General features: G+C 46.2%; 1 protein-coding gene across 3 annotated transcripts in view; it reads right to left on the reverse strand.

Moving 5' to 3' along the window:
* Nucleotides 1–7030, reverse strand: part of LOC137357216 (tumor necrosis factor receptor superfamily member 10B-like) — a 28767-nt gene extending 21737 nt beyond the window's left edge. For 2 of the 3 annotated variants that reach the window (XM_068023377.1, XM_068023375.1), the window contains exon 1: nucleotides 6319–7030. In XM_068023377.1, the coding sequence (XP_067879478.1) occupies nucleotides 6319–6363 (45 nt within the window). In that variant the 5' untranslated portion in view covers nucleotides 6364–7030. The remainder of the gene's footprint in view (nucleotides 1–6318) is intronic. The other variant, XM_068023376.1, reaches the window with a different exon arrangement.
* Nucleotides 7031–14437: the final 7407 nt, after the last annotated feature.

Raw genomic sequence — 14437 nt, forward strand, 5'->3', positions numbered from 1 at the left:
ACTGATGAGCATCTGCGACCAGTTCGAACTGGCCTCGGGAGCCAAAGTTAACCACGGCAAGAGCGAGGCCATGTTCTTTGGGAACTGGGCTGACCGATCCTTTGTCCCCTTCACCGTCAGGTCAGATTACCTGCAGGTGCTGGGGATATGGTTCGGAAGGGCCGGGGCGTGCACCAAAACCTGGGAGGAGTGAGTAGCCAGGGGACGACAAAAGTTGAGCATGTAGGGGCAGCGATCTCTCTCAATTGTGGGTAAGAACCTGCTCATCAGGTGCGAGGCGCTCACGTTGTTGCTGTACGTGGCGCAGGTCTGACCCATACCCCACTCCTGCGCCGTGGCAGTCACCCGAGCCATTTTCCGCTTCATCTGGGGATCCAAAATGGACCGGGTCCGGAGGGACACGATGTTCAAACCTCTGGACAAGGGCGGGAAAAATGTACCCAACGTGGCCCTCATCCTGATGACCACCTTCGTGTGCGGCTGCATCAAGCTGTGTGTACTGACAGATTAAAATAATTTAAACCATGTCCAATTATATATACAAAATTACTGTAAATTTAAACAAATCTAATAATGCTAACAGTGCAATTTCCAGTACGCAAACTCCAAGTGTCACTACGTGCTGAGGTTCTATCTGTCCCCGGTGTTGCGAAGGATGGGCCTGTCACATTGCCGCGGAACGCTCCATGCAGTTGGACCGTGCCGTACCACCTATCCTTCGTGGAGCAGTTTCTGTGGGAAAACACCTTCGACCACCTATCCATCAGGCAGTGGTCTGCACAGAACGTCCTCAAGGCCCTACGGGAAAAGGAGACAGGGGATCCTGTCGGATGGTTCCCCGAGCAGACCGCCAAAGTCATTTGGCGGAATGCCCCATCACCAGAACTTGGCTGGTGGTGAGAAGAGCCCTCCCCGTCAGATCCTTCATGCACACCCGAAGTCTCGCCCCCTCCGCACAATGCCCCCGCGGTGGCTGTGGTGGGGAAGAAACGGTCGCCCACCTCCTCCTGGAATGTGCCTTTGCAAAGCAGGTGTGGAAAGAGATGCAGTGGTTTTTGTCAAGGTTCATCCCAAGCAGCTCTGTAACACAGGAGTCTGTGCTCTACGGGCTGTTCCCAGGGACGCACACCGAGACAAACATCAACTGCTGCTGGAGGACTATCAATTCGGTGAAAGACGCCCTCTGGTCTGCCCGAAACTTGCTGGTCTTCCAACGCAAAGAGTTGTCCACGACTGAATGTTGCAGACTGGCACATTCCAAGGTCCAGGACTACGTGCTGAGGGACGCACTAAAGCTTGGGGCAGCCGCAGCAAAGGCTCAATGGGGAAAGACCACAGTGTAAGGTCCCCCCCACCAAGCTGAACTGAGGGGCTGGATCCATGGGAAACCCCTCGAACTGTATCGGGAAAATTTTGTGTGCTGTAAATGTAAAAATGTATATGACATGACAATGAAATGGAAGAGTTGTGAGGCAACTCATGATTGTATAGAAGGTAACTGATCACCTTTGCACTGTTTGTATTTTTTGACTTGATGCTGTTTTAAACTGTTTGGGAATGTAATTTTTACAGATTTTTATGAATAGAGTATATTTTGGAAAAAAAAAATATTGGTCAGGACTTTGGGGAGAACTTCCCTGCTGTAGTGCCACATTTCCTTTAAAACCACCTGAGGGCGCAAATGGGACCTCGCTTTAACACCTCCATAGACAGCCCTTTCGGCGGCGCGTCGCTCCCTTGGGGCAGCCCCTCCGGTGGCGCGGCCCTGGGAGTGGGTGCATGAAATTTGTGCTCAAGTCTCTGGAGTGGTATGTGAACCGATGACCCAGAGATGAGAGTGACACCCACTGAGCCATGGCTGACAAAATGGAGCTCTCTATTGATTTCATTTTGTTAACAACCCACTCAATAACTGGATGAATTGCTCCTAACTGCCAGAACCTTCGAGACAGTTCTGAAGAGTATGTGACTGATGATGTAAACTCCCTGTGGAAATACGAGGGACATTCCAGCACGCATCAGGCTTCCACATGTCTGAACAACAACGGAGATCAAAAGACAAACATTTTAAAAATTCTGAACCACAGATTTGAAAAATATCATCAATTTTGGTACTGGGTGGCCTTGCCAGTCACACACACATCCCAATAATGAAAATTAATAAACAGAACATTGCAGATTACCTTTACATTTGCAACGGTTAGACCAATGTAATCTGATTTCCTGAATCAGGAAACCCAAGTTTAAACAATGGAATTCAGGCACAGAGCCCATTTGGTGACACTATATGTAGGAGGAGTAATAAAAAAAATCATGAACTTTCCAATAACTTGACAACCGTGGCTCAGTGGGAGGCACTCTTAGCTCTGAATCACAAGGTCAAGGGTTCAAGTCCACACACTTGCGCACAAGGTCCAAGCTCTCACTCGCAGTGCAGTACTGAGGGAGTGTGGCGCAGTCAGAAGTCCCGCCTTTCCGATGAGACGTTAAACCGAGGCCGTGAAGGACTTTCGGAGGTTGTGAAAGGTGGGGAGTCTGGGGCTAAAGGGATATTGTCCAAAAAATTAGAGCCAGACTTTTCAGGAGTGAAATTGGGAAACATTTCTACACATAAAGGGTGGTGAAGTTTGGAACACTCTACTGCAAATGGCAATTGATGCTTGATAGATTTTTGTTGTCCAAAGTTATTCAGGGATATGGGGAAAAGGCAAGCATATGTAGTTAGATCTGCTATAATCTCACTGATTGGAGGAACAGGCTCGAGGGGCTGAATGGCCTCCTCCTGTTCCTGTGTTCCGAGATGTGGCTGCTCCTACCATCAAATTACAACTTGCATTTATATAGTGCCTTTAATGTAATATAACGTCCTGAGGCACTTCACAAAAATTCCAGAGGAGGACATATTAGGACACAAGATGAAAAGATTCATTAAAGAGGTAGATTTAAGGAGCATGTTAAAGGATAAGGAAGAGGTGGTGAGGCTTAGGGCAACTGAAGATATACTTGCCAATGGTAAGGTGAAGGGAGGGGGGGATGGACAAGAAAATAGAGTTGGAGAAAGACATCCAGCTTCTTAAACCCACGTGGACTGCACAATCACCTTCTGCACCACATCCCATTTTTGGAGAAAATAAAATTATTTCCCTTTATGTTTTTATGTCCCGTCTTTGACTTTAATGCCCTGAAATCCATTCACTGATGGTCAGTAAAACTGGCACTTGCACCATTACCTCCCTACTCTGGACTCCAAGTTCTAAGCTTTGGCTTTCCCTTCGGATAACCCTGCCTTGATCCCCGGTTAACTCCCTCCGCCTCACCACCTCTCTCCTGGAGCTGCAGAAGGGAGCAACTTTGTACCTCAGCTTTCAAAGGACTCCTTGAAACCTTTCTCTTCACTCGCAAACTTCACGGCCCCTCTTGCTGCTGCTGGTCTCGACCTCTTCCTCCCTTTTGCCCCATCAAGTGCAGGAATGGTATTCAAGTAAAAACTGATCTGAATGTAGCCCAGAAACTAAGGTGAAGGACCAAGTTGTAGATCTTAAATTAGGGACAGGAGCTAAGGTAGGAACAATGTCATGTAGAACATAGGAAAAGGAGGAGGTCATTCAGCCCTCTCGCCCGTACCACCTACCATTCAATGAGATCACGACTGTTCTGTACCTTCACTCCATTTACCTGACCCCCAACTTAGTTCCATAACCCTTAATATTCATATCTAACAAAATTCTATCTCTCTCAATATTGAAATCTTCAACTGAACCCCAATGGATCTTTGGGGGACAGAGTTTCAGATTTCCACTACCCTTTGTGTGAAGTGCTTCCTGGCATCACCCCTGAACGGCCAAAATCTAAATTTAAGGTTCTGCCCCCTTGTTCTGGGCTCCCCAACACCAGAGGAAATAATTTCTCTCTATCTCCCTCATCAAATCCTTTAATCTTCTAAAACTCTTCAATTAAATCACTGCGTAATCTTCTGCATTCAAGAGAATACAAGCTTAGTCTATGCAATTTAACTGTTTTAGCTCCAGTATTAATTTGTGCTGCACCTTCTCCATGGGCAATAGTATACGTCCTGAGATGCAGTGCCCAGAAGTGAATACAGTGCACCAGATGGGGTCTAACTATTAACTGTGCCACTTAACTTGGTTTCCTTAGAAAATTCTCCCTATTCCGTCCTCCAAATTCTAAATGTAGTGGCCCACCACTATTCAGGAACCAAGGAGGTAAAGCACGCCCAATGATTAAAAAGAACGCACACTCTGCTTTTCCATTTTACCAACATAATGCAGAGATATGCCATGTGATCACATGCCCAAGGAGGGTGCCTGTTACTCATGTTTTTTTTTTATTTGCAGTTAGCCACATCTGTTTGCCCAATTCACCACATGTGGTCAGTGGTTAATGTAATGGACAACACTGGTTGAAGTTGTGGGGAAGGTTCAGAGCATTGATCGGGCAAGCCCTGGTTACTCTGTAACCAGATGCTGAGAGCAGTAGGCTGGCTCCCTGCACCAGTTCCAGGAACCATGTAGCTGGAAGGTCAGCTACAAGAAAATGGAATTTCAGTAAGATCAGTGCAGCAAACCAAAGGCAGATGACAAGTCACCTTTTAATAGTTGTATAGCGAATCAAAACAGTAACGCTGCATGACGGCAGACATGTATCTGATCACAGCATAACTCGAACTACATAAAGCCACATCACCAGGCCTTGATACGACAACTAAAACATCATCAGGACCTGATCCAAATTTACTGATGACACAAAGCTAGGCAGCATTGTAAGCAGGGTAGATAGAAGCATAAAACTACAGAGATATTGATAGATGAAGTGAGTGGGCAAAACGGTGGCAAATGGACTTCAATGTTGGCAAATGTGAGATCATCCACTTTGGATCTAAAAAGGATAGAACAAGGTACTTTCTCATGGTGGAAAGCTTGGCGGTCCAAAGAGACTTGGGGGTCCAGGCAGTGTACCCTCAAACTTTCTTTTGGAGAGCATGAGCAATTTAAATGCGTGACCCCTTTGAATTTTGTTTTGTGCATCCGCGCTCACTCAGTAACTTAAACGAACCAACTTTTGTCTGGCCTGCCCAGGAACTCCTGGGTTCCTGAATAACCACACAACTTGGAGGGATCATTAAAATGTCAAGGGCAGGTACAGAAAATAATCAAAAGGCTATTGGAATGCTCGCTTTTATATCTATCTAGAGGACTAGAATACAAGGGGGTAGAAGTTATGCTACGGTTATACAAAGCCCTGGTTAGACCACATCTGGAGCACTGAGAGTATTTCTGGGTACCACACCTTAGGAAGGATATATTGGTCTTGGAGGGAGTACAGTGTAGATTTACCAGAATAATACCTGGATTCCAAGGGTTAAATTATGAGAAGGCGTTAAAGAAACAAGGGTTGTATTTCTTGGAATTTACAAGGTTAACAGGTTTTGTCGAAGTTTTCAAGATAATAAAGGGAACAGATAGGGTAGATAGAGAGAAAGTATATCTGCTGATTCAGGGAGTCTAGGACTCGGGGACAGAATCTAAAAAATACATCCAGATCTTTCAGGAGTAAGATTCGGAAACACTGCTTCTGCAGGTAAAGGGTGGTAGACGTTTGAAACTCTCTTCCACAAATGACAATTGATGTTTGATCAACTGTTAATTTTGAACCTGAGATTGAAGATTTTCGTTAACCAAAGGTATTCTGAGATATGAGGAAAAGGTGGGTACGTGGAGTTATGTTGCAGATCAGCCCATAGTCTCACTGAAGGGCAGGCACAATGGGCTTGAGGGGCTAACTTGGCCTACTCCTGGATGTGATCACTCCTACCGCCAAATTACAATTGCATTTATGTAGTGCCTTTAATGTAATGAACAGTGCCGGGCAAAAATTCCAAAGGCGGCCATAATAGGACAGATAACTTAAAGATTCGTTAAAGATGCAGGTTTAAAGGAGTGTCTTAAAGGTGAGGCAATGAGGTTTGGGGAATTCCAGAGCTTAGGGCCTAGGCAGCTGAAGGCATACTTGCCAATGGTGAGGTGAAGGGAGTGGGGGCATGGACAAGAGGACAGAGTTGGAGAAAGAGCCAGCTTCTTAACATTCACTAACCCACATTCTCCATCCGAGAAAAAGCCCCAAAAGGGTAAATCTGGACAAGTGGAGTTAAATACCCAGGAATGGCTGGTTCTGCCTGTGGTACCATTAAGGTAAAGAGTTAGTGGCTACAGGAGAAAGTTAAGAAATGACAGAGAGCATGAAACTGTGGGGAGGAAGGAATGATTGAGGGAACAGTCCCGCTTCTGAAATCTTACTCACCGAGTAGAGAAGGAGCAGCCACTTCAACATTAACAGCATGCCCATTCTGGAGAAGTGGCGGCTCGACTGCCCGCTCTGCTCTCACGTCACTGGAGATCCCCGCCAGGCAAAAAGTTAGGGAAAAACTTTGCGAACTTTGTTCAACTTCGAGCTGTGGGATTCCGGGGAGAAAACTGAGAAATCGGACAGCGCGGAGAAAACTTCTTCAAAACTAAATGTACAAGTTTCAAAACAGCCAACTTTCCAACCATCCTATTAAAACTGGTCCGTACCGGCCGCATTCCCAGCGGAAATGAGTCAGACTAGCAATTGCAACCCAGTATTAATTTCACAGAGGGAGGGAGGGAGGAGAAAGAGAGAGAATGAGAGGGAGGGAGTGAGAAGTAACGGGAGAGAGGGACAGAGGAGGGAGAATTGGAGAAGGAGCGAAAGTTGCAAAGAAAGGGAGAGTGAGCGAGAAAGAATGGGAGTGAGTGGGAGTCAGGAAAGGAACAGATTAGCACAAAATCCCATCTCTCCTCCCCAATATTGGGGTAGGACTGAGGATGTGTGGGAAAATGATGCATCCTTTTGGCATTGATTTCACATATAGAGAATGCATGGAAAAGTGTAAGGAGAAAAGATCATTCAGAAAAAAAACCAGCATATCTAGTCCACTCGATGCTCCAACCAGTCTCTCCCGGTGTTGAACGTGTTGGAGCTCGCTGTCAGTCTCCATTTTATTGAACAGAAACCTTTCTGCCCCATTAAGTAGCCACCACTTCTATTATCTTACTAAAACTGCTGCATCTTTCGCAATCTTCCTTTTTATCTTAATGTTGCATATGCTTGCTCTCAAACAGAATGCCTTAGCCCTTTACTGGTTTGAGTCTCAATAACCTTCGCTCTCAATCTCCTCCATTGTCCCTCTTCCCTTGCTCCCTGGACTTCAACAAAACCTCTGGTCTGGATGTTATTGCTTCTTCATCCATCATTCTGAATTGAGCTCTGTTCTTTACCACCGCTTCAGTCTCTCCCACTCTGAGCTCACCTTTCCTCTTCTACGCTCATAAGGTGTGCTGAGGGACAGAGAATCCTGGAGATGATAGTCCCAGCCCTCTGCCTGTTCATCTTTAACCTATTTCCAAGATGATCCCTCTTCTTGTCGCAACAAAAGAACTTTCATTTATATAGCACCTGTCACATCCTCAAGCCATCCTGAAGCACTTCTCAGCTAATATTGTTATTTTGATGACTGTATTGGAGGCAAGTGTTGCAACTAATCTGTGCACAGTAAGGTGTCAGTAATAGCAGCGTGGTAATGACTGGATTGTCTCTTTTACTTCTGGCAATTGTAAAGTCTCCAGCAAGCCAACATCCGGAGCACTTAAAGTAGCCAGAAACGCTGCACAAATAACAGCCAGGTGCTGTGCAAATGACGACTGGCAACACCTATGCAGTTGTATTCAGCTGGCCTCTGAGATCAGAAACATCAGAGGAATGTATGATGGCGTTGAGAGAGCTTTCGGGCCAACCATCAAGAAGATCGCCCCTCCTGCCACCCCCCCCCCCCACAAAGTCAAAATCAGGGGAAATAATCACTGACCAATGCAAGCAAATGGACCGCTGGGTGGAGCACTACCCTGAACTGTACTCCAGGGAAAATGTTGCCACTGAGACCACCCTCAATGCTGCCCAGTCTCTGCCAGTCATGGATGAGCTGGACAAACAGCCAACAAAATTGGAACTCAGTGATGACACTGATTCTCTAGCCAGTGGAAAAGCCCCTGGGAAGGACAGCATTACCCCTGAAATAATCAAGAGTGCCAAGCCTGCTATACTCTCAGCAATCCATGAACTGCTTTGCCTGTGCTGGGACGAGGGAGCAGTATCACATGACATGCGCGATGCCAATATCATCCTCTATAAGAACAAGGGTGACCACGGTGACTGCAACAACGACCGTGGAATCTCCCTGCTCAGCATAGTGGGGAAAGTCTTCGCTCGAGTCATTTTAAACAGACTCCAGAAGCTGGCTGAGCATGTCTACCCTGAGGCACAGTGTGGCTTTCGAGCAGAGAGATCCACCATTGACATGCTGTTCTCCTTCACCAGCTACAGGAGAAATGCCGCGAACAACAGATGCCCCTCTACGTTGCTTTCATTGATCTCACCAAAGCCTTTGACCTCGTCAGCAGACGTGGTCTCTTCAGACGACTAGCAAAGATCGGATGTCCACCAAAGCTACTAAGTATCATCACCTCATTCCATGACAATATGAAAGGCACAATTCAGCATTGCGGTGCCTCATCAGACCCCTTTTCTATACTGAGTGGTGTGAAACAGGGCTGTGATCTCGCACCTACACTGTTTGGGATCTTCTTCTCCCTGCTGCTCTCACATGCGTTCAAGTCTTCAGAAGAAGGAATTTTCCTCCACACAAGATCAGATGGCAGGTTGTTCAACCTTGCCTGTCTTAGAGTGAAGACCAAAGTACGGAAAGTCCTCATCAGGGAACTCCTTTGCTGACGATGTTGCTTTAACATCCCACACAGAAGAGTGTCTGCAGAGACTCATCGACAGGATTGCGGCTGCCTGCAACGAATTTGGCCTAACCATCAGCCTCAAGAAAACGAACATCATGGGACAGGACGTCAGAAATGCTCCATCCATCAATATCAGCGACCACGCTCTGGAAGTGGTTCAAGAGTTCACCTACCTAGGCTCAACTATCACCAGTAACCTGTCTCTCGATACAGAAATCAACAAGCACATGGGAAAGGCTTCCACTGCTATGTCCAGACTGACCAAGAGAGTGTGGGAAAATGGCGCACTGACACGGAACACAAAAGTCCGAGTGTTTCAAGCCTGTGTCCTCAGTACCTTGCTCTATCGCAGTGAGGCCTGGACAACATAGGTCAGCCAAGAGCGACGTCTCAACTCATTCCATCTTCGCTGCCTCCGGAAAATCCTTGGCATCAGGTGGCAGGACCGTATCTCCAATGCAGAAGTCCTCGAGGTGGCCAACATCCCCAGCATATACACCCTACTGAGCCAGTGGCGCTTGAGAAGGCTTGGCCACGTGAGCTGCACGGAAGATGGCAGGATCCCCAAGGATGCATCGTACAGCGAGCTCGTCACTGGTATCGGACCCACTGGCCGTCCATGTCTCCGCTTTCAAGACGTCTGCAAACGCGACATGAAGTCTTGTGACACTGATCACAAGTCGTGGGAGTCAGTTGTCAGTGATCGCCAGAGCTGACGGGCAGCCATAAAGGCGGAGCTAAAGTGTTGCGAGTCGAAGAGACTTAGCAGTTGGCAGGAAAAAAGACAGAAATGTAAGGAGAGAGCCAACTGTGTAACAGCCCCGACAACCAATTTTATCTGCAGCACCTGTGGAAGAGTCTGTCACTCCAGAATGGGCCTTTATAGCCACTCCAGGCGCTGCTCCACAAACCACTGACCACCTCCAGGCGCTTACCCATTGTCTCTCGAGACAAGGAGGCCAAAGAGAGAGAGAATTGCAGGGTAAATATTGGCCAGGATAGTGGGGAGAACTTCATCTCACTTCTTTGATCTTTTACACCCATCTGAGAGGGTAAATGATCCTTGGTTTAACATCTCATTCATAAGGCAGTACCTCTGATAGTGCAGCGTTCCCTCGGTACTGCCCTTGCAACGATGCAGCATTCCCTCAGTACTGCCCTTGCAATGGTGCAGTATTCCATCAGTATTGCTCCTCCGACAATGCAGTACTGACCCTCCAGTTGGTAGCACTCTCGCCTCTGAATCACAAGTTCCGCTCCAGGGCTTGAGCACAAAAAATCAAGCTGACACTCCAGTGCAGTACTGAGGGAATGCTGCACTATTGGAGGGGTTGTCTTTTGGATAAGACATCAAACCAGGGTCCCATCTGCCTGTTGGGGGGATGCAAAAGATCCCATCGCACTATTTCAAAGAAGAGTAGTGGAGTTATTCAATATTTGTCCCTCAGTCAACATCTCCAGAAGAGATTATCTGGTCATTATCGCATTGCTGTTTGTGAGATCTTGTGCACAAATGGGCGGCTGTAAAAAATACTTAATTGGCGGCAAAGAGCTTTCAAACATCCGGGGCCGTGAAAAGTGCTATAGAAAGTTTCTCAAGTTATAGAAGCTGCTCAAGTTATCCATGTCTTTGAAAGTTCTTACCGAAGCCAGGATATCAGTATGGCATTCGGTATGGCAATGACCCTGCGATCTTGTAACCTGTTTTAGGCAGCCACAGAAATCTAGTCTTGTGCACTTTGCTGAATTATCATGACTTTTCATATCTTTGATGGAGTCCAGTGTCTTGCAATGCCAGATAGGTCACCACTAACACATTACATTTCTATCAAATGGCCTAGACTCGGGTGTAGGGAGCAGCACCATAAGGTTTGCAGATGAGACTAAACTTGGCAAAATAGTAGATGGTGATGAGGATAGTTGTAGACTTCAGGCTTGCACAGACAGGATGGTGAAATGGGCAGATAGAATTAAATGCAGAGAAGTGTGAAGTGATGCACATTGGGAGGACTAACCTAGACAAGAGGATAGTATAAATGGCACCATTTTGAAAAGTGTAAATGTGCAGAGACCCCTTGGTGTCCACAGCTGTCAGGGCACGATGATAAATTGGTTAAAATATGGGTTATTTAGGGTAATAAATCGAGGAATAAAATATAAAAGCAAAGAGATTCATGCTGGAACTTTAGAAATCACTGATATGTCCTCAGCTGGAGTATTATAGTCAATTCTGGACAGCACACTTCAGGAAAGATGTAAAGACCCTAGAAAGGGGACAGTGGAGGTTTACCAGGATGGTCCCAGGGATGAGGGACTTCAGTTCTGAGGAAAGGCTGGAAAAGTTAGGACTGTTCTCCTTGGAAGAGAGAAGGTTAAGAGGTGACCGAATGGAGGTTTTCAAGATGATGAGAGGTTTTGTTAAGAGTAGATGGAGAAAAGCTATTCCCTCTGGTGAGTGAGTCAATAACAAGGTCAGAGATTCAAAATCATTGGCAAAAGATCTAGACGAGAGATGAAGAGAAATGTTTTCACTCAGAGAGCTGTTGGGATCTGGAATGTTCAACCTGGAGCGATGGTGGAAGCTGATTCCATAAATAATTTTAAGAGGGAGCTGGACAGGTACTTGAGGATGATGAACTTAAAGGATTATGGAAAAAAAAACAGGGATGTGGGACGAAGCACAACTGCTCTTTCAAAGAGCCAGCACAGGCATGACGGGCCGAATGTGCTCCATCTGTGCTGTAAGCCTCTATGATTCTATAGTGCTGAAGCACAAGACATCTGAGCAGTGAGAATAGGGAGGGAGCAGGTGGGAAAGCATGAAAGATTGGTCAAACTGGGGGCTTTTTCAAAGACAGGGAGGGTGATAACAAAGGTGCGTGTGCGAGGGACAGAGAACTCTAGAGAATGGGAGCATTGCCGTTTAAGGAGTGGCCGCCGATGGTGGGGCGGAGAATGAGAAGCAGACCATTGTCAAACAAGTGAAGGATTTGTGCAAGGACATGTGGAGGAGATTACAAAGCTAGGGAAGAGCAAACCCGGAGAGATCTGAAGGCAAGTACAATAATTTGAAGATTATTTTGTGGGAAAAGGGAAGTGAGCTCTTGTGTTCTGAAGCCAGTTCCCACTTGGCTCTGCGCGGCGGGTCCCCACCCACTCCCCACCCCAGAGATGTCAGCAATAACCAGACCCAAATTCCTAAATGCAAAATCAAATCCAAGAGGTGCAACCAAATCAGTGAATGCGCTGAGGCCCTCTCGGGCATTTATCCACAGGGTACGCGCATCAAATTGAAATATCCCAGCACTTTATGATGATAAAAGCAAAATACTGCGGATGCTGGAAATCTGAAATAAAAACAAGAAATGCTGGAAATACTCAGCAGGTCTGGCAGCATCTGTGGAGAGAGAAGCAGAGTTAACGTTTCAGGTCAGTGACCTTTCTGGCACTTTATGAATCTGATGAGTTTTGCAGAGTTGAAGTTTGCGTTGTGTTATAACATCCAGGTGCATCACCTGTTCCAGTGTACAGGCTTGTTGATCAAGAACCTGATACATTGCTGTCTAGGACATCATTCATTTGTAATAACCAGCATCTGCCTCTTACCTGGCAGACCCAGTCTCAAATCCAGCCCGGATCTGATGCTGTGATTGTCCACTCTGCCTGATAACGCTATAAGGGTACTGATGTGAAATGAGTTTGGCAGTCTCGACCAGTTGCTGGTGGAAATGGAGCCCAGCACACAACTAGTAAGCTCATACGAAGACTGATGTGGGAAATGGAAAAGTGTTGTACTGGTCCAGTAAGGGGCACTCTGAGCTTGAGGCAGGAAGAGCAGCTTTGCTATCCATCTGACCTGTATTTGCTCACTTTTCACACTTAATGGAAAGGATTCTGTTCCAATCATTGAGAAATGAGCACAGAGAACATTTCTACTCGAGAACCTGGGGTTTGAAATTATAGAGTTGACAGGGTAGATAGAGAGAAACTATTTCCTCTGGTGGGTGAGTCCAGAACAAGCTTTAAAATGGAGGTAGACTGTTCAGGGGTGGTCAGATTCAAACCATTTTAAAATATTCTGAGAAAATAATCTCTGAATAAAAAGTTACAAGACAGAGAATATTGAAGTCTCCAAAACTGGAACACCCAGGTCAAGAGATGGCCTATACCTAGGTAAGGATCAGTTACTGAGAGATCCACATACCTGAAGACTTACAACATGGGAAACTGCACCAGCAGTGAGATTTGAAGGCACCTTACGAAGTGCTAAGAGAGGCTGGCACATTCCTGAGGGGGACATGCTGTCTTGACAGCACAGCCCATGAAGGTCAAGTCTGAACACCTTGGGGAAACCAGGCTGTATTAACTGATCATCATTTAGTGTGATATTATAGAACAATGCACACCAATGTATATTAAAGCATGCTGTTTCAAATCACTCGGGCTAGAATTAGACGGAGGTGATTGTTGTGGGATTAGAAATCCTTTGTTGCGACTGTAACCATGGAAAGAGAAAGAGGATGTAGATATGGAACTTAGAGAGAGAGAGACAGTGAGGTTCTTGAGCAAATTGTCATAGGGAGTGACAAGGTATTGGAGGGTTTGGAAGGCTTAAAAGTGGACAAATCTCCAGATCCGGACGATTTGTGTCCCAGGATGCTGTGGGAGGCGAGGGTGGAGATTGCAGGGGCTCTGACCCTAATTTTTAATTCCTCTCTGGCCACCAGGGAGGTGCCAGAGGACTGGAGAACAGCTAATGTGGTCCCACTATTTAAGAAAGGTTGTAGAGATAAGCCAGTGAACTACAGACCAATGAGTCTCACGTCAGTGGTAGGGAAACTATTGGAGAAAATTCTGAAAGAGAGAATCTATCTCCACTTGGAGAGGCAAAATTTGATTAGGAATAGTCAGCATGGCTTTGTCAGAGGGAGGTCATGCCTAACAAATTTGATTGAATTTTTTGAGCATGTGACCAGGTGTGTAGATGAGGGTAGTGCAGTTGATGTAGTTTACATGGATTTCAGCAAAGCCTTTGACAAGGTCCCACATGGGAGACTTCTCAAGAAAGCAAATGCACATGGGATACAAGGTAACTTGATAAGGTGGATTCAAAATTGTCTTAGCTGTAGGAGACAGAGAGTGATGACAGACAGCTGTTTTAGTGACTGGAAGCCAGTGTCTAGTGGCGTACCACAGGGATCTGTGCTGGGTCCCCTATTGTTTGTCATTTATATAAACGACATAGATGACTATGTGGGGGGTAGGATCAGTAAGTTCGCGGATGACACAAAGATTGGCCGAGTGGTTAACAGTGAGGTGGAGTGTCTTAGGTTACAGGAAGATATAGACGGGATGGTCAAATGGGCAGAAAAGTGGCAGATGGAATTTAACGCTGAAAAGTGTGAGGTGATACACTTTGGAAGGAGTAATGTGACACGGAAGTATTCAATGAATGGCCTGACACTGGGAAGTTCCGAGGAACAAAAGGACCTTGGCGTGTTTGTCCATAGATCTCTGAAGGCAGAAGGGCAGGTTAATAGGGTGGTGAAAAAGGCATATGGGACACTTACCTTTATCAATCGAGGCATAGATTA

This window comes from Heterodontus francisci, chromosome 47 (assembly GCF_036365525.1).
Source record: "Heterodontus francisci isolate sHetFra1 chromosome 47, sHetFra1.hap1, whole genome shotgun sequence".
NCBI classification, from domain to species: domain Eukaryota; kingdom Metazoa; phylum Chordata; class Chondrichthyes; order Heterodontiformes; family Heterodontidae; genus Heterodontus; species Heterodontus francisci.